A 21,355-nucleotide genomic window follows, 5' to 3' on the forward strand; every position below is an offset into this window, starting at 1 on the left:
TACACGTAGCATAAGACTACAAGTACAGCAAATTCGTCAACCTTATATCAAGATGAAGCATAGTTTTTGAGTAAAAATACAAAATACATGTTATTTCAGCACATTTTTATTCAACCAGCCGCCATTGAACCTTGAAGTCCACATGCATATAACCATATTTAATAAATTCATTCAACAAATGTATGCTAGAATTTGAAATGAATTTGCATATGAAACTTTGGCGTTACTCAAGATGAAAGGGTAGGCAAGGTAATTTAAGTAAAGATAAGTATCAGATATTTTTTAATTGAATTTGATCCTTTGTTGAACAATAACATCCAACCATTATTTTAAAAACATCACATTTTTTTGGGTACATAAACGTTATTAAATTAAGGCTTAAATATGTTTTTCGTCCCTGCAAATAGGGCTCGCTTAAAAATTCGTCCCTGCAATCGCTAATCCTTTTTTTTTGCCCCTGCAAAGTTTAATCAGTTAAAAATTCGTCCTTTGACCAAGTTAATGACTGCCACGTCATCAAATTACAAAAAATGGCATGGGAATTGACGAAAATACCCCTGGCTTATTTTTTTTTTTTCCTTCAAAAAAATTTTTTTCCAAAATTTTGATAATTCTTTTTTAAATTAAAAAATAATTAAAAGTCAAAAAAAATTTCGGAAAAAAAATGTTAAAATTAAAACTGAAAAATTTTCGGGAAAAAATCGGAAAAAAAAATTCTGGAAAAAACTGATTTTTTTTTTGAAGGAAAAAAACAAAAAAAAAAAATAAGCCAGGGGTATTTTCGTCAATTCCCATGCCATTTTTGGTAATTTGATGACGTGGCAGTCATTAACTTGGTCAAAGGACGAATTTTTAACTGATTAAACTTTGCAGGGGCAAAAAAAAAGGATTAGCGATTGCAGGGACGAATTTTTAAGCGAGCCCTATTTGCAGGGACGAAAAACATATTTAAGCCTTAAATTAATAAAGCATCTTTGGTGTCTTCCTACATAATAAAAAACTTATAGCTGGCATCATAATGCTTAATAGGAAAAAGTTAGAGAAAAAAATATCATTATACAAAGTGCTTTTGGTGACAAATCTGGGTCTATCAATTATGAAAACTAAACCACTTATATGATTAAAAACTTAAGGAGAAAAGTGATAGATAATTAGATATGACAATCTATTAACAATAACCAATTTTATAATTAACTACCATTGATTCAAAGATAATCACTTATCATTATATTACTATGAATTAAAAATAATACTAAGAAAAAACCTAGAATAAAAAACAAACAAATAAAATAAAATTTTCACCAACCGTCATTGGTTTAAGTGGTAAGCAATTCAAACACCTTAAACAAATGCGAGGAACTAGCTCATGCATGCTAAAAAAAAAACTAGTTGAAACTTGGAAGGAGAGGAAGATTCGCTTTGTTTGCTCAATAGATTCTCCGACATAGATTAGTTATTGTTAAGCGGCGGTGAATACGTGATTTTTAACTTTCATGGAAAAAACAATACCATAAAGGACTTGTGTGCAGGGTCAAGTCAATGAAGGGAATAGGGAAGAAGAAATTATAAAATAATAATTGCAGAGAAAAGGAGAAGAACCAAAGTAAATAAACTCTAATCTAACATCTCTTTGTTGTCTAGTAGACGTAACAAAACCAAAAAACAGCTCTCTCTTCATGTGAAACTTTGACAATCATATGATTAAATTGGTTTGTTTCTTAATCAAGAGTCACTCTCAAGAGGTGGCTGCTTTTGAAGCATAACAAGTACTTTCAAACACACTCAAATTCTCTGTTTCCTCCTTCAGGCATCAGCATCACTTCAAATTCAGCAACAATATTTGAAACTTTTTACATCACATATTAGTGATTGTTAGAAGTTTATAAGCTTCATTTCAGTAGCTTCTTCAAGCATAGACTAGTTATGGAGTTAACTCCAAGAGGAAGAAATCAAAGTCATGTAGTGACCTTTGATAGAGATGCAGATTCTTTTGTTGAGGAAGATAAAGAGCTTCAATCTAAATGGGCTGCTATAGAGAAACTACCAACTTTCAAAAGGATTAAAACTTCTTTTGTTGATGAAATCACTCAGGAGGAGAATGGTAGTAGATGGCAAAGAAGTAGTAGCAAAAGGGTTGTTGATGTTACTAAACTTGGAGCTGTGGATAAGCGTTTGTTTATTGATAAGCTTATAAAGCATATTGAGAATGATAATCTCAACTTACTGCAGAAACTAAGGGAAAGGATGGAAAGGTAATTTATTTACACTGGACTAGATTATGCTGCAAAATAAGTTCTGTGTGTTTTAGAAGCAAAATTGGATTACCATTTTGTTAGATGAATTGATGGAGTGAAGTATTCACAACTGATGATTCTGATATTTTTGGCAACCAATTCTAGAATAGAATAGCTTTTGGACCTGTTTGAGGTGACTTATTTGAGCTTATCTAATTGCATAAACACTTGTGAGACTGTTTGAGAGAGCTTGTGGAAACAGCTTATGACATGTCCATTAGCTGTGTTTAGCTTATTTTCATGAGTTCTCTAGGATAGCTTATGAAAACAAGTTTGACTTTATTTTATCTTTTGATAGAGAAATATCTTATACATAAACACTTATATGATAGACACTTTTGCTATGTTTGTTTCACTCAATTAAATGAAGGGAAGTATTATCAGTTTATATTAGTAGATTATTTTGAAAAATTGACTGAAATATCGGTTTGTTTTCAGAGTGGATGTGAAGTTACCTAGTGTGGAGGTAAGGTACAAGAACCTTAATGTAGAAGCAGAATGTGAAGTTGTTCAAGGGAAGCCACTCCCTACTCTATGGAACTCTTTTTCTAGCTTATTCTCAGTAAGCATGCATCCTCCCTTAACCTATATAGGCATGAACCAACTATGCAAAATAAGTAATAATATGAATAAAGCAGTGTATAATGTTTTATATGTTAGGAATTCTGGAATTACAAAGGATAAAAAGAAAAGAAATATTTGCACCCTTATTTGTTCATGAAAAGATGGCCTAATGTGTGATTTGAATAGGGTTTAGTGAAGAGTATAGCATGCAATTCTCAAGAAACCAAGATGGGAATTCTGAAAGATGTCAGTGGCATCATAAAACCATCAAGGTAAGTGAATATGTTACAAGTATATTACACTTTAGAACATGAGACAAATTATTTAGGAACTGATTACTGAAATAACATGAGTACTCATATGCACATGAATCAAGCACAAGCATTTAGAATCTGGTTCCTTAAATTTCACAAATAGGAAATGTTCGATTAGGGAAAACTAACACAGATATGGTAATTTTACTAGAAAACAATAATAACGGATTGAATTGCTAAATGCTGCTGAAAGATGGTTCTGAATGCAGGCTTACTCTCCTTCTTGGTCCACCTAGCTGTGGGAAAACTACCTTACTAATGGCATTGGCTGGAAAACTAGAGCAATCTCTGGAGGTCAGTATTTTAAACACATATCAACGGAATAAGTCATTTAGTTCAAGTGAATTTTTGAGCATAACTCAAAAATCAATCAAGATTAAGCCTATTAATGCAAGGCATTGACCAAGCTGAATTTCTGTATACTAAAATCCCCGTGATATCCTACTTAGCCTACCTTTATACTTATCTTTAGGTTTCTGGAGAAATCTGTTACAATGGTCACAAGCTAGATGAATTTGTTCCTCAAAAAACATCAGCTTACATAAGCCAGTATGACCTGCACATTCCTGAGATGACAGTCAGGGAAACAATTGACTTCTCGGCACGCTGTCAAGGGGTTGGAAGCAGAGCTGGTAAACTTTCTTGCTTATCCAAATCCTGGATAATCTACATAATTGTAACTAACACAATACCAGTAGGCATTCATATATTTTTTGTGTTGCAGATATAATGACTGAAATCACTAGGAAAGAAAAGGAACAAGGAATCTTCCCTGACCCGGATATTGATACCTATATGAAGGTATTGTAGATATAATAATTTATATGTCATAATCAGAAAGAAACCAGTTAATAACACAGACTTTTGCAGGCAATTTCAGTTGAAGGACAAAGCGAAAATCTTCAAACAGAATATGTTTTAAAGGTACATATGCTTCAAGCAGGGTTGAGTTAGTACACTCGGTTACTGAACTTGACATGCTAATTTTTTTATTTTTTTTTAACATGTGATATCTTAGATACTCGGACTGGATATCTGTGCGGACACACTGGTTGGAGATGCATTAGATAGGGGCATTTCAGGTGGACAAAAGAAAAGGCTAACTACAGGTACCTTGAAAATTAAATAATGTTTTCTTGTCATTTTGTTACATAAAGGAAAATCAAGGACTCAATAATCTCCTTGTAACTTGTAAGAAACACACATGAGAAGCCTGTCCTCTTTACTAGAGCAGTGAAAATTAAGGCAAGTGTTGGTATGGCTCATAGTTACTGATAAGAGGGCAGATCGCTTGAGCCGATGAGACTTGTAGTTTAGGTGTAATCTTGTAAAATGGACCCCAGTATTTGAACACATGCTGTAAATTGTAATCTATAAACCCTAAGCTTTAACAGTAGAAAGGTTGCTTTTGTAACAGCTAGTGAGACTTGTGGTTGGACTGCAAATATACTATATATTCTTCATAGATATCTTCTCCTTAATATATACACTGAACGTTTTTCCAAATCATTTTGCAGGAGAGATGATTGTAGGTCCTATAAAAGCACTTTTTATGGATGAAATATCAACTGGTTTAGACAGTTCCACTACTTTTCAAATAGTTACATGCCTCCAACAATTGGTGCACATCACTGATGCAACAGCAGTGCTTTCACTCCTCCAACCAGCACCAGAAACCTTTGAGTTATTTGATGATCTTATATTGATGGCAGAGGGGAAGATAGTGTATCATGGCCCCTGCAGTCAGGCACTTCAATTCTTTAAGGATTGTGGTTTCTGGTGCCCCGAAAGAAAAGGAGTGGCAGACTTTCTTCAAGAGGTAGGAATGGAAACTGTCCCTTACCATTGAGCCAAAGCTCAAGTTAATTTCCTTATAGCCTCACAAGTCATAAATTTCATGGATGTGTAGGTAACCTCTAAGAAGGATCAAAGGCAATACTGGTACCGCACAGATATTCCTTACAGCTATGTTTCAGTGGATGAGTTCTCTCAGATTTTTAAAACAAGTTACTGGGGAAGAATGCTAGATGATGAGCTCTCACAACCATATGATAAATCTCAATCCCATAAAAGTTCTTTATCATATAGCAAGTACTCCTTAGGAAAATTGGATTTGTTTAAAGCTTGTATGAAGAGGGAGATTCTTCTCATGAAACGAAACTCGTTTATCTATATATTCAAAACTGTGCAGGTTATTACGAAATTCAAGTTCAACTCAGCTAAGTGGTACCTAAACACTTCAAGTCTAACTAGTTTATTTTTCCTCTTATTTTGCAGCTTACAATCACTGCAATCATAACAATGACAGTCTTCTTGCGCACTCAGCTCGATATAGACTTGTTAGGATCAAACTATTTATTAGGTTCATTGTACTATACACTTGTACGCCTCATGACCAACGGAGTTGCCGAGTTGATCATGACTATTACTAGACTACCTGTTGTTTATAAGCAGAAAGCATTCTATCTCTATCCAGCTTGGGCTTACTGTCTTCCAGCTGCCATTCTAAAGATTCCATTTTCAGTTCTTGATTCTCTTGTTTGGACATCAATGACATATTATGTTATAGGCTACAGCCCAGAAATAACAAGGCACGTAACTTGTATTTTGTGTATCCAAACTTTTTATTTTTTCTAGTTTTTGCAAGTTTTTTCTTATATATATTTTTTATCGGATCAGGTTCCTCCGCCAGTTCCTTTTGCTTATTGCTCTGCATATGTCATCAACCTCCATGTGTCGTTCCCTTGCCGCAATTTTTAAAACTGATGTTGCAGCTACAACCGTTGGTTCATTGGTCTTAGTACTCATGTTCTTGTTTGGAGGCTTTATTCTTCCTCGACGTAAGCCAGCTTGTATAGTCTTAGTTATAACATATAGGCTTAACTAAGTTACTTATAATGAAGTTTATTCTTTGCAGCATCATTACCAAAGTGGTTAAGGTGGGGTTTTTGGCTTTCTCCCATGTCATATGGGGAAATAGGAATAACACTCAATGAATTTCTTGCTCCTCGCTGGCAAAAGGTATCTTCTAAGATAATTTATTTGGTTTCATAATAGACCGCAATATAAATTTATATGGATTTAATTCATATTCACTGTCAGTATAAAAGATTTTTAACACTGTCAGTAAATAATGATTGTCAAATCATTAAAAACGTTTAACGTTTATCATATATGTACTACGTTAGTCACACATATAATTGGTTGTGATTTGTTTACAGTGTAAAATTTCTTACACCGACAGTGTATCGAAATGAATCTCCAATAATATATCTACATTATTTTTGTCATTTTCATTATAATTATTATTCAGATACAAGAGGGAAACATCACCATCGGAAGGGAGATTCTCAAGAGTCGTGGTTTAGACTTTGATGCCAACTTCTTCTGGATTTCAATTGGAGCATTACTTGGTTTTGCAGTAGTATTTGATATTCTATTTATCCTAGCATTAACTTACTTAAAAGGTGAGTCCTATCCAAGTTATTACAAGGAAAAATACCAAGCATTTTTATTTTATTTTACTCAATCCATTGATTTTTTTTATGGGAAATGCATTCAGAGCCTAAGCAATCTCGAGCTTTAGTGTCGAAAAAGAGGCTGCCTCAACTAAAAGGAGGAGAAAAAAGCAATGAAATGGAATTAAAAAATAAGTCAGTAGCAGTTGATATTAATCACACATCAAAGGAAGCTCAAACAGGTAAAAAAAAAGTTACTTTATGTTAACTTACATGAAAGATGAATTCTTTCTTTTAAACAGACAGTAAGTAATTTCGGTATCTTTTGCATGGTTGGTTATACAGGGAAAATGGTCCTGCCCTTTTTGCCACTGTCAATAGCATTTAAAGATGTTCAGTATTTTGTCGACACTCCTCCGGTAATATAGATAACTAGGTTATTGTCATATGATTATGTATATTGTTGACAAGGTTGTCAATTAAGAAATTTAACTGTCCTGTTGAGCAGGAGATGAAAAAGCACGGTTCGAATGAGAAACTACAACTGCTCTGCGATATCACTGGAGCTTTTAGGCCAGGAATCCTCACTGCATTGATGGGAGTCAGTGGAGCAGGGAAGACAACACTCATGGATGTCCTTTCGGGAAGAAAAACTGGAGGTATCATTGAAGGAGATATAAGAATTGGAGGGTACCCTAAAGTGCAAAAGACATTTGAAAGAGTTTCAGGTTACTGCGAGCAGAATGACATACATTCTCCATATATAACAGTTGAAGAATCCGTTCGTTACTCAGCTTGGTTGCGGTTGCCGAGGGAGATTGATTCAGCAACAAAGGGGGTATGACATTCTTATCTTATCACTTGCACCATGGTTTTTCGGTCATTCTCACATAAAAGATGTATTTTATAACTTTTTGTGTGTATACTCGGCAGAAATTTGTGGAAGAAGTCCTTGAAACAATTGAACTTGATGATATAAAGGATAGTTTAGTTGGCATTGCTGGCCAAAGTGGCTTATCTACCGAGCAACGTAAAAGACTGACCATTGCAGTGGAGCTTGTATCGAATCCATCGATAATTTTTATGGATGAACCTACATCAGGTTTGGATGCTCGAGCTGCTGCAGTAGTTATGCGTGCAGTGAAGAATGTTGTTACCACTGGTAGGACCACAGTTTGCACCATACATCAGCCAAGTATCGATATATTTGAGACTTTTGATGAGGTATTCAAAAGTGCCTTCGGTCGATATATTTGTGAAATCACTTCTGTTGACATATTGCTATGGATAACATATTGATAAAAAATAAAAGAGTTCTCTTTCGTGCAGTTGATTCTAATGAAATCTGGAGGAAAGATCATTTATAATGGAGCGCTAGGTCATCATTCAAGTAGACTGATTGAATATTTTCAGGTATGCTCAAACCCGAAGCTAAGTATATAGTATTTTAGATTCTTGACTGATCAGTATGATCATCTTATTTGCTTAAGTTGTTTTCTTGCAATGTGATTGACAAAAAACTGTGGTTTAGTCTTCACTCTTTGCATGAGTTGTTGAAGCTTATATATAGTTAACTTAACTGTTCATCAGAGTATACCGGGAGTTCCAAAAATCAAGGACAATTATAATCCTGCAACATGGATGTTGGAAGCTACATCTGCCGCTGTAGAAGATGAACTTAAAATAGATTTTGCAAATATATACAAAGAGTCACACCTTCACCGGTGAGCATCGAGTTGGCTATCATTCATTTTCACAGAAAAAACAAACAAAACCTATCTGGTTTCAGCTATAATGACATTGATCACACTTTTGAAAGATCACTTATCTCATGTTTTGAATTACTATATATATTTATAGGCATACCCTTGAGTTGGTGAGACAGTTGAGTGAACCAGAGCCAAGTTCAAAAGACTTGCATTTCTCAACTCGCTTCCCACAGAGTAACTTGGGGCAGTTTATGGCGTGCCTATGGAAGCAACACTTGTCTTATTGGAGAAGTCCCGAGTACAACTTAATACGATTTGTGTTCATGATTGTTGCTGCAATAATATTTGGGGCAGTGTTTTGGCAGAAAGGGAAGGAAATGTAAGTTTGCTTTCTCATACTTACATATAATTTGCACAATACTCAAACTCATTCATTTAAAACAGAAGAAAACATTCTTAATAAAACTGCCATGCCATGTTTCTTAGTGTTGGCGTGATTCTAGTGTAGTTTTTAGCTCGAAGTAGATATTAATCAATTACTGACGCATGCTTTTTCTATGGTTACAGAAACACTCAGCAGGATTTGTTCAACGTGTTTGGATCAATGTATATTGCTGTAATATTCTTGGGGATAAATTATTGTTCAACAATTCTACCGTACGTGGCAACTGAGCGCTCCGTCTTGTATAGGGAAAAATTTGCAGGAATGTATTCTTCCATGGCTTATTCATTTGCACAGGTATAATATGATGCTGCTTAAAGCAAATTCAAGCGGAATTATTTGATAGTAAAACTAGTAATGTTATAATCAACGATTTTTATTTTTTATGTAGGTGGCTATTGAAATACCATATATCTTAGTGCAAGCAATTATATATGTGGCTATCACATATCCTATGATAGGTTTCCATTGGTCAGTTCAGAAGCTGTTTTGGTACTTCTATACCACATTCTGCACATTTTTATACTTTGTGTATCTTGGAATGCTGATAATGTCATTAAGCTTAAATCTGGATCTAGCTTCGGTATTGTCAACTGCAGTCTACACCATATTCAATCTCTTTTCTGGATTCCTCATGCCAGGACCTGTAAGTCTCCTTGGATCTACACAAATTTCTTTTTCATAATTTAGTTTTTATAGCATCATAAGGACCTGAAGTTGTGGCTTAATTGTGTTTGAATCTAATAGAATCATATCCTGAATAACTTGTCTTTGATTTTTCTTTGGCGAGACAACAACAACCAAGCTTTATCCCACTAAGTGAGGTGTGGCGAAAATTTTATTAATTTTGTAAAACTGATTTTGGTTAACTAAGGTTTGAATCCAGACCGGAGAGGTGTCCACATTTAGTGTCTAACCGTTTTTCGAACAGAATATACCTCCCATGGAGGGAACCTGTGGAAAACTAAAAAAGTGAACTGACAATAAAGTGTTTTCTATTTGAACTCAGTAACGTAAATGAGTTGAACAACAAATTTTTAGGCAAAAAAATCATGTTTGGAGATAACAGTTTCAAATGTCGGCTTCTTAGCCTAATGTTTGCCTCTCACAAAAGTGAATCCATACATCTCCTTTGTAACTTAATTCATGTGTTTGATTGGGTGAGGGGCGTGAATTTCATTTTCCATACCACTTAGGGTCATACATAATTAAGTAACTATGTTTATCATGTGCAGAAAATTCCTAAATGGTGGGTTTGGTGCTACTGGATTTGCCCTACAGCTTGGTCCTTGAATGGCCTATTAACTTCACAATATGGAGACATGGACAAGGAAATACTCATATTTGGGGACAAAAAACCAGTTGGTACCTTTCTAAAGGATTACTATGGGTTCAGACACGACAGATTAAGTGTTGTGGCTGTGGTGCTCATTGCTTACCCAATCATTTATGCTTCTCTCTTTGCCTATTGCATAGGGAAAATAAATTACCAAAAAAGATAGAAACAGATATTACAGATTGCTTCTTCTGTATTATGGTGGCTACAGTACAATTTTCATGTATAGAAATATAGGAATACAAGGCTACATCACTGAGCAAAACCTCTCTAGCAATTGTTTATATGGAATATACAATTTTTTGTTTGTTTTTGGCAACAATGATGTATATTGGGATGTTATGTATTTTAAGTTTTGATTTGAAATTGTTTTATTGTTTTAATTAGAAGTATTTCCGAATTTTATTTATTATGAATCGTTTTATAGTAGTTTGGAATACGAATAATTTTTAAGATTTGTTTAGCTTTGTTGGATCTACAGACATTGAAGCACTTTTGATGATTATATGATATGCTTTGAAACTCTTCTTATGATTCACTTCATTGTAATTTACAATGAAACCATCAATGTAAATTCGTTGCTGATGAGTGTTTTAAAGCATTGTTTAAGGTTTCAAAACAAGGTAATTATTCGTTGAAAAATTAAATATATCTTTTATCAATGTAATTCATTGTTAAGATTTGCTAAACAATGCTCTTAGGGCGCCCTTAAGAGCATTTGTCATCGTTGCTTTGAACATCAGTCCCTTTCCAAATAGAACATAAATTTATCCCAAAAGGTGGATAAATCTAGAAAATGAAAATTTACAGTTTCCATTGCACTCCTCTTCTAGAATTCCATAAGCACCCCTAGCCTAAACTAGTTGATTCTCAATATGCTTATGGAAATTGATGTGCAAAACTGTCATGTATGCAGCTGCTGTTTCAGTTTTGCTTGATGGTTATTATAAGAGACTTCAGATTTCTAGACTATGAAATACAGGTACAAAACGACAGGGCCTACATGAATATGATAAATACTATAAGACACAAAATGAAGATAAACATATAAATAAATTAATACATGTTCAGTCAATAGTCAATACACTTCAGATTTTAAGAGTGAATATGAATCATTGCAAACTTAATAAATTATCATATTGTAGCTAATTATCATACCTATATGTGCTAGCATAAAGTGAAGAAAAAAAATGTAAAATACAACTGGGAATATCCGAAGTGTATGTGCTGTGGTGCATCCGACATGGTAAATGTGCGGCATGTGGATAGCTTTTATTTTGAAGTGGTTCGGCTTCCTTGGCTATAATACCATCATCCAGAAATCTCACAACTACTTAAATTACCGAATGGAGCCCTAACGATACTTTTAACCTGCCAAATAGCTTCCTTCGGTCATGAGATGGGGTAAATGTAAACATGACCTCCAATTTGACACAAGACACGAGTAAAGTCAGTTATCAGCTCTGAATTTACTTCACTTGCGCCTTGTGTCAAATTTGAGCTCAAGTTCACACTGAAAAATGCAGATGTTTAAATTTCTTTTCTGTAAGTAAATTGGATCCCAAAAATTAAATTCAACTTTACAACAACATGCAGAAGTTAGGCAGGAGTTGCTGTCATTCATCATGAAAAATGAAGCTGGAATGCAACTCAGCAACTAATCACCCGTCCACGCCAAAAGAAAATTAAACAGCTGCTCAAGACAAATGGAGGAGTTGAAGAATACAGACGGTATTAGCAGTCTGGACTATAAACCACAAATCAACTTAAGATTTAATCCTCGGGTTGGTTCTCTATCTTATCGTCAGTTATCATCGTCTGCTTTTCCTGTTCCAAATAATATATCTTGTCATTCATACCCTCTTTTCTATATGCCTCGACCATGATTGAGTATGTTGTGTCATCCGGTGGACATTGGGTATCTTTCATACGCATGAAAACTCTGTCCATTTCCATTAAATCTTCCGCCTTTGCACATGCAGATAAGACTGCATTATAAAAGGCAGTGTTCAGAGGTATTTCAAGCTTTGCAGCCAATTGAACACTGCTAATCACTTTATGAAAGAGGCCTGCATTTGCAAAACCATTGATAAGGCAGCAGAATGTTTTGGTATCTGCTCTCATACCCTCGGAACGCATCTGATTAAATGTATACTCCATGTTTTTAGCATCACCTGCCTCTGCAAATGCCTCAATCACATTGTTATAAGTACTGGTTGTCCACGGAAATTGCAACTTCCGCATATACTCCATAACAGATGACATCTTGTCATACATTCTTTTCTTTCCATAGGAGCCAATCAAGATATTGAAAGTGCGTGTTTCTGGTTCTATCCCGAAATTACGGAACTTTTCATACCATTTCTCCATCATATCAATCTGACCCATATTACCAAAGACACCAATGATTGTGTTCATGGTCCAGACATCAGGCTTGCAATCAGTGCTCTGCAGCATACCTGACAGAACTTTCTCCATCTGATCAAACATCCCTGCCTTACCATAACCATTCAAAACAATGTTTTGTGTAACAGTGTTAGGCATGATGGATCTTTGAGCCATTTCTTCATACAACAAGTCAACCAATTCAAATTTGAAAGCATCCACACAGACTTTTATCAACGTACTGTAAGTGAAAACATCAGGCTGACAAAGAGGATGGTTCTTCATCTCATCGAGAATTAATAGCGCCTCATCAATCATGTTGCTCCTGCAATATGCAGCGAGCAATGCGGTGTATAGTTCAGGAGTAGGGTCACAACCCTCTTCAATCATTGCGGTAAAAAGCTGATGGGCACGTTGGGGTTGACCAGATTTTCCAAGTAGCACAATTAGTTTCATGTAAGTCCCTTCTCTGGGTTGGTAAAAGGGTTGTTCTCTTAGCATGTCAAGTGTCTGCACATGAAAAGGTAAAAAAAAAAAAAAAATTAGAATTTAACAAACTGGTATCATCCAAACTCTTAATTTGAATTGGGTCTAACTCAACCTTTCAAAACCGGCTTGGACAGTGAGAGTTATAAACAATTTTTTAGGCTATACCTCATCCAATGTGGGACTCTCAACACCCCCCCTCACATTCAGGACTGGGCATAAAGAGTGTGACCTAAGTAGCTTAATAGTGGGTGTTCCAACGAATCTTAAATAGAGTCTTATAACATCTTAAAATTTGAGTTTGGTCTAATGTGGTGAGATGCCAAGGTAAGGCTGCCCCCATTCCCGTGCACCGGGTCTAATGTGGTGAGATGCCTCCACTTATAAACACAAACTATACTACAAATTAATTAGACGTCTTAACATATACACAGGCCATTGACTATAGATACAACAATAAACAGTCTAGAATAAGGGCTGTTTTGATTGACTGCATAAGCACTTGTGAAAACAACTGATAACATATCCATAAGTTGTTTTCAGCTTATTTCCACAATCTTTTCAGGATAGGTTATGAAAACAGCTTATAGCTTATATATATGAAAACAACTTAACTTCATTTTATCTTTTGTTATAGAAATAGCTTATATGATAAGCATTTATGCTATAAGTGCTTAATTAAGCTGCTTATTCAAACACACTTAAAACTAAAAGTAAAACCCTGAATTTGCAAACAATAAAGTAATGATTTATAACTGCAAAATTGGTGAGTGTGTATACCTCAAGAGCTTGAAGCCATTGTTTCTTGTCAATGCATTCACATAAGGCTTCAGTAACAGTGTTAGCCCAGGCTTTAGCATTGTTCTTTCTGTCCAATTTTTTCTTGACATTTTTAATGGGTTTCCTCCTCGTAGTAGAAGGTAAAGATGTTTCAGAAACACCAGGAAACTCACCTTGTTTCCAGTGTTTCTTTTTGACAACTGAAGGCGAGGAGGAATTAGAAGCAGAAGCGGTTTTTGATGGTGGAGATGAAACTGCGTAGAAAATTGGAAGTTGGGATTTTCTGGGGTTGTGGGTGGTTTTGTTGTGTTGGGGAATTGGAGAAGGAACGATAGAAGAAGAAAATGTGAGAGAGACGGAAGCCATATCCATCATGATAGTCGGGATGAATTAACTCCAAGTGATGTCATGTAGTCATTTTTTTGGTCTTTGAATGTGCATTCGTCTTTGATCCGTTAGCCACTTCAGTCCTTCAGTTAAATTTGGCCGTTAAAAACTGAGTTACTGATGGTAATGTGTACCCTTGAAAATTGCTGTTCACACATTAGAGAAGGCTGGGACACACATGTAAAATACGTTTTTGCCCCCTCGGCAGTTAACTGCCGAGGAATTTGAAATCCGGCTGCAGTTAACTGCCGAGGAATTCCTCGGTAGTTAACTGCCGAGGAAAGCATTTATGCAGACAGCAGGTTCTGCATTAATGCTAAGCATTTCCAAGCCATTTTTCGGCCAGTTTTTACCTGTAATTTTACCAGAGCATTTCCATATGCAATTCAAATTATACAACAATGAAACTCGGTCATAAACAAGAAAAATACAATATCTTTTACATATGTCCATAATTAAATCAAACCGACATTTGGTTCAAACCACACAAAAGTTTGAAATTCATCAAAACGGAACATAGTGTCCATAATCAAACAACACATTACAAGTCATTACACATCATTACACATCATTAAATTAAATCCCTACTTACATTCATTACAATTGCATATGGAACGAACATATATATATAATACATTATTTTCCACCATATTCCTAAACATAAATCCGACGTCGCTATCGTCTTTAATAAGCCAAGGCATATAGCTTGCCGTTTTCCATGTGAATTCATCTCTATCTTCTCCTAGGTCTATCATTGGCATTAGAGCAGACAAGTGACGTGTATATTGATTTTCACCAAGATGCTCAAAATAAGTGTTAAGTTGTGTCTTCAAATCATCAATAGAGTCCGTCGGTGTTATCATAACCTTAACCGTCTTTTTAAACGCGCAATACCTAACACGCCCTTCAATTCTTGCAACCTCTGACATGTTTCACTTGACAAAAGCTTTAACAAAATAATCATAGATTAGAACAAAATTAAATGGAATGTAATAACGAATAAATCAAATGTGCAAACATTAATAAGCTATAAATAAGTATTGCACTAGTTTCAAGTCAATAAAAGTCATGTTATCATATATATCAATATAAATTACATATTGTTACTTATATATTGGCCACAAAAAATTGGCATTACAATTTTGACCCCAAAATATACGTCGGTGTAATTTCTACCAAAAAAAAAGGACTAACACCGACAAAAAAATCCCTTGTTAATTGCCAAGTGATTGGAGAAGATCAAGTGACATAAAATCTTCCTCATCTTCCGCAATAACTTCAAATTGTTGCTTTGGTTTTTCGGGAGTGTCCAACAAAATAGGCGCCGCTTTGTTTGATTCCTTTTGTGGTTTTGGCGGTTTGTTTCCACTTTCAATAGCCATGAGCTTTCGGAACAACTCATGTTGATCCAAATACTCATCTTCCCAAGTCACCGCATCTTGTTTCTTGTGATTGTGCCACTCCGTAGATGATGGAGGTAGTGGACAACCATTCCTCAAGTAAATAAGCACAAAGTGATTAGGAATTACCCCAAGGCACATGATGGGAGTTTTTTGCTTGCCCGGCGGTGGTGGCCCTCTTAGTGGGAAAAAAGATTCTGAGTTACCAACTTCAAGATTTGTCAACACAACCACACACCTTTTGTAATAATTGGCAACAATGTGCCCCATGTCCGGAAAAGTCAACCACTTATCAACAAGATGTGCACAACTTTTTGTATTTGCGGGAGGATGTAAGCCATTTAAAATGTAGTTATAACGATCCTCACCCGCAAATACTTCAACATAATCATCTCTGTGATCTTTCAATTCTTGAATAAGATGTGTACGAATCATGAGATGATTTTGTTCGGTTAAGCCCATGAACTCGGCTATAGCCCGGAATCCACAATGTCCATCGCCAATAACATCCACCACTTTTTCAATAAATGGAAGCATGAAGCGTGGCATATAATCAATAGGCCTCATAACCGGGATAGCCTTAGGCTTTGGATACCGAGAAGGTGGTGGAAGTGGGGAAATTGGTGCTTTACCAAGACGAGCACCTTTTTTCCTTTTATATGATGATGTTGTTGGTGATGGTGACGGTTGACTATCCGGATTTTGGGAATCAACAACCTCCCAAGAAGAAGGGATCCGGCTAGTGGATGTAATTCTTCCTTTAGACCTCGCAATGTCCACTTTTTTCTTGGCTCCCTTGGTTGTTGCCTTTTGTGGTGGTGGAGACATCATGGTGGTTTCAGGAAATGCCAATTGCCGCAAAGCCTCCTTGACTTCAAGCTTCATTTGGAAAGGGAGTTTCTTGAGACGTTCTACAATACCCTTCAACTCATCATCCACCAAAAAACCAAGTTCATTACTTTCTTCTCCCATGCGTAACCTTTGCCAATGGTGGTGTATCTCATCCAATAAAATTGGCTTTTCTTCAAGGAGTTTAGTTGCAATTTCGCATGCACATGGTAAGCCATAAGATGTCCTTTGAACACAACCACAAATTTCCTTGTTCATGCACAACGTTTCCCTACAACGTGACTCTTCCATAGCAATGTTGTCCAAAGCATATCTAGACACATGACCACCTAAGCCGGAGTACAAAGTGACATCTTTGAATCTATGTTCCAACACGGTAACGCTTTGACCAAAGGCTGTTTGTATCGCAGTGTGTTGAAGCAACAACATGTTATGTATTTTCTCCCAACAAGTACCCAAATCACCCACACTATTGTCTAAATATTTCTTCACCAAAGCATGAGCCGATTCTACCCTATTGGTGGATCTACAACCAAGATGCAACACACGGTCTGTCCATACCCTCACTATTTTCTCCTTCACTTCATTCAAGGTGGTCATGGCATAGGCTAGGAAAGGTGGGAAATCACTACAAGCATCTTGGAACTCCACTAATGCATTTGCATATAACTCTTGAGTGGACGATTCAACCATATCTTTCCATGCCCTCATGATCTTCTTGACAACATCGCGATTACTCACCTCTTTACCATCCTTTTTTCCCATAGGATATTTACAATCTAAGACGCACCTTTGTTTAACATTTGCTTGCACATGAAAGTAACAATTCATACCATAACTTTCCGGGAAAACAATTCCAACCGCTTTCATCAAAGACCCATCTCTGTCGGTAACAATCACCTTAGGCATATTCATCTTTGAAGTAAGAAGTTTACACAACATTTTTAAAACCCAAACAAAGTTTTCCTCTTTCTCATGCATCAAGAATCCAAACCCAACCGAATATGTCAAATCGGTCGAAGTTACCCCAACTACCTCAAACATTGGCATCTTATACAAGTTGGTTTTGTAGGTGGAGTCCATAACCAAAACCGTTGGAAAATTGTTAAACAACTTAACGGATGTTGGATGAGCCCAAAAGATATCTTCGATTGTATTACTTTCACCATGTGTTCTTGAGTAATAAGTATAGTTGTGCTCCTCCAACTTCGAGATTAGATATTGCAACGGCTTCTTGTCACCTCTATTTGCCTTCCATATTTTTTGACGTTCATTGTACACTTGCTTCACATTTGTCATGCAATGTGGTCTTTTGTTCTTCAAGTGTATCAAAATATTTCTTGGAAGCACCTTGCTCTTGGTCAAGTCATGTACAATCTTCTTGTCATCCTCCTTTAATCTACCGGCAAGAATGTGTCCTTCTAAAGCCGGCTCCATCGCATGGTTGTGAACTCCATTAAGAATGTTCAATCCCCATTCCTTTGTTAGCGTACTTTGATATCCACTAATCATGAACAAGCACCCGCATTTTCTTGAGCCCGTTGTCGCATGCTTCGGTTTTTTTTTAGGCACTTTGTGAGCTCCACTCCTTTCACACACTAGGCGCAATATTGGATGGACCAAGCTTGATCTTTGTGTAACAATTGTAAATCCCGCCTTGTTTGCTTGACAACGTACCCACCCAAGCAATTCTTCTCTATCTTGAAACTTAATGTCGTCAGAAAAAAACCTAGCCGTGTCCACTTCGTGGGCTTGAAGTGGGACGACACCGGGGCTAACATATTTAGAAGCTTGTTCAATGTTTGGTTTGACTTCAACCTTAGGCGGCTTGACATCTCCGGAAATTTGGACAAAATTACGTTTTGTCTCTTCCGAAACATCTTCCGCGTTCTCGGTCATTACTATAATTAAACAACACATAAATATGAATTAACAACTAACTAATGCATAAACATCAATGCCATAATGAACTAAAACAAAAAAAACAAAAAAAAACAGAAAAATTTTTTTTTGAAAAAATGGCAGTAGCTGCCATTTTTTCGTCCTTCAAAATTTTCGTAAGTGTTCCTCGGTACTTAACTACCGAGGTTTCCCTCGGCACTAAGCTACCGAGGATTTCCTCGGCAGTAAGCTGCCGAGATTCCCCATGCCAGTCTTACGTGACTGACGTTGTAAACCAACATATGACAGTGTAACATATAACAAAAATAAACCGAATAAAATGCACAATACCTTTTTTTTTACGTCAAAAGTATGTTGAATGATCCTAGGCTTGATGTTTGAATCATTTGGGGGAAGATTTGATAGAAAAAAATTATTGGATTTGGGGGAATGGATGGGTTTGATATGGAAGTTGATGAAAATAGTGTGTAGGGGAGCAGGTTTCCTGTTTCATCTGATGAAACAGCTTTTTTCGGCAGTTAACTACCGAGGAAATCCTCGGCAGTTAATTGCAGCCGGATTTCAAATTCCTCGGCAGTTAACTGCCGAGGGGGTAAAAGGGTATTTTACATGTGTGTCCCAGCCATATGGAATGTGTCAACAGCAATTTTCTGTACCCTTTGGGTAGTGTACTGTAGTGTCAATCTTTATACTCTTATACTCGCGTTTATAAAAAACCTCGTACCCGAGCTCATACCCTCGTGACCACCAAGTTTGGTGTCCGTTCACGTTCCTTATGGGCACCTAAGCACTTGTACACGTGCCAATTATCCGCACTTTAACAACAAACAAACATCACATCATAATTAAAATATGATGCAAAATCTTTTAAATTCACTTATAAAATATTACACAACAGTCTAGAAGTCTTAGCTCAACGTCGCGACGCAGGTTCGAACCCAGGACCTCACAGTTGTGTGTGAGTTTAATTTCAATGGATTACCACTTCATCTAAGGTAAAAAGAAAATTATTACACAACATAGTATTTAGCCAAATAAAAAGCATCAAAATTATATATAAAAACAAAACAAGTACATACGATAATAAATATCAAAGACATAAGATTAATTAACTAATTTTAGTATTATAAAATTATAGTTATAGTATATATAATGTGTCGGGTGGGCACTAGAGTGCCCCGTACCCGCGCCCATACCTACCCAAAGGCAAACCCAACAATGCGGGTACTTATCTACCTATCATAAATAAGTATTTTTTTGCAGGTGTCCATTAGATTTGAGTCCAATTATCATCCCTAAACTGAGATGTGTGACATGGCTATAGAAACTTAAGTGATAGAACGCAAATGAACTTCTTAACAAATTTATCATTCCAATAATTATGAATTTCTTAAGAAATCATAATTATGAAATCTTTAACAAATTTATAATTAATTTGTCACTAGTTTAAAAACTCCAAATTCGGGGTCAATGTTTAGATGGTGTTCTAAACATTCCTTCAAAATGCATAAACAAAATTTGACTCCTAAGTGTATATTTTTTCGGAATAAAATTGCAATTTAAAATTTTTAGTTGAAAAATCAAAATAAGTTGAGAGGTTTCTGCAATATGAAAATTTGCATATCCATTCTATGAATTTTTAAAGATGTCTCGCCAAAAAAAAAACAGCTCAAAATTTAATATCTAAATTCAGATTTACGTTGTTTTGGTTTTTGAGTTTTTGTCAACATAAAAATTCTTAATTAATTTGTCTCTTGTCGAAAAATTTAATTTTAAGTGAGAGCCCCTATTTTAATGTTATGAAATTGTCTACAAAAAATAGTGAAAAAAAATCTAATTTGTAGTCGCTTGTAACCTTAAACTTATCAACTAAAAACCCTCTTAAGAATTTAACTCGAATCCATGATTGATATGTCTAGTTTATTTCTTGAAATAAAAAAAAAATTGAGGTAACAATTATGTAAATTTCTTAGACAATATTGTTAGTCTTAATCCTAGTTTGATCATCTAATGTGACTAAAGTGTAAAAAATAAAGATTTTTTAGAGGAAATAAGGATTGTTATTTTAACAAATATATTTTTTGTTGACATACCTATGATATTTACCATTAATTTAAAAATGATAATTGATTTTTAATACTATTGTCACTTGTAGATTGAATTTAAGAAATTTAAAAAATTTGTAGCGACTAAAAAAACTATAAAATTAAACCCCAACGCTGAAATTTTTTGGACTAAAAAAATTAAAAAAAATTACATAAGGGTCAAACTTAGAAGGTCTCTAAGTTGTAAGGACCAAAAATATATTTAACCAGTAAAATCTTAATATTATTGTCACGTGCAGATTTTGATTTAAGGATTTTTCAATTTGGTTGATTGATCTACACAGTATTATTGCTTCGAAGCTCAGTTCTCAAGTCAGAAACGTATAGTCAAGCATTTCAAGTGAAATTATTTCATAGACCGACATACAACATCCAAACTTGCTTGAAGATTTCAAAATTACACAACCTTTAACACTTAGAAGTTTTTCAAACTAGCAGTTATAAGTTTCTAAGTGCCTAGATTTAAATATGGAAAACTTTGTTGAAGAAGACTCTTAGAAGTTAGAAGACATGTGACATTCATAGATGTTTCGAGTTAGTATATTTTTAAGTTGTAAAATCAAACTTCATACAAAAGAGTTCATTTTCATTCGATAAAACTACATCTAAACATATAAGTTATAACACATTTGTCATCACATATAATAAATTGTTAGTGACAAAGTTGAAAGGACGATGTATGAAACTCAAATCTATCTATATTAGTATATTTTCATTTCGCACACTTTGTGCCTTTATGTTTCATTCCTTTCCTTTTTTTTACTTTATCATTTAAATTCATATGTTTCTTCTATTTCTAACAAGACGCTTATAACCTTAACCATATCAATTAAAAACCCTCTTAAAGTTCTAACTTGTCTCGAATCCTAGATTGATATGTCGAGTTTATTTGTTGAAGTGAAACATTTTTGTGACAACAATCATATAAATATCTTAAACAATGT

The 21,355-nt window shown here is 35.2% G+C and overlaps 2 protein-coding genes across 3 annotated transcripts; one reads left to right on the forward strand and one right to left on the reverse strand.

The window, feature by feature from the left end:
• The first annotated feature begins 1,600 nt into the window (after positions 1–1,600).
• LOC146902794 (pleiotropic drug resistance protein 3-like) lies at positions 1,601–10,500 on the forward strand. Of its 2 annotated transcripts, XM_085738879.1 has the most exons (24): positions 1,601–2,252; positions 2,733–2,856; positions 3,045–3,130; positions 3,382–3,466; positions 3,645–3,804; positions 3,897–3,973; positions 4,043–4,096; positions 4,191–4,281; positions 4,690–4,991; positions 5,082–5,363; positions 5,450–5,763; positions 5,852–6,012; positions 6,090–6,193; positions 6,486–6,639; positions 6,735–6,872; positions 6,976–7,049; positions 7,139–7,468; positions 7,564–7,854; positions 7,960–8,043; positions 8,221–8,354; positions 8,491–8,718; positions 8,907–9,078; positions 9,173–9,427; positions 10,017–10,500. In XM_085738879.1, the coding sequence occupies exons 1-24, from the start codon at positions 1,924–1,926 to the stop codon at positions 10,281–10,283; spliced, it is 4,296 nt and encodes a 1,431-aa protein (XP_085595005.1). In that variant the 5' UTR covers positions 1,601–1,923; the 3' UTR covers positions 10,284–10,500. The 2 variants fall into 2 exon arrangements, with proteins under 2 accessions (XP_085595005.1, XP_085595006.1); XM_085738880.1 differs by lacking the exon at positions 4,043–4,096.
• Positions 10,501–11,151: 651 nt separating this feature from the next.
• Positions 11,152–14,166, reverse strand: PPR2 (Tetratricopeptide repeat (TPR)-like superfamily protein). The gene is made up of 2 exons (XM_085738881.1): positions 13,769–14,166; positions 11,152–13,012 (listed from the first exon to the last, which is right to left on the reverse strand). The coding sequence occupies exons 1-2, from the start codon at positions 14,141–14,143 to the stop codon at positions 11,891–11,893; spliced, it is 1,497 nt and encodes a 498-aa protein (XP_085595007.1). The 5' UTR covers positions 14,144–14,166; the 3' UTR covers positions 11,152–11,890.
• Positions 14,167–21,355: the final 7,189 nt, after the last annotated feature.

Source organism: Medicago sativa, chromosome 8 (assembly GCF_051527215.1).
Source record: "Medicago sativa cultivar Bolivia chromosome 8, Bolivia_mono, whole genome shotgun sequence".
Classification (NCBI taxonomy): domain Eukaryota; kingdom Viridiplantae; phylum Streptophyta; class Magnoliopsida; order Fabales; family Fabaceae; genus Medicago; species Medicago sativa.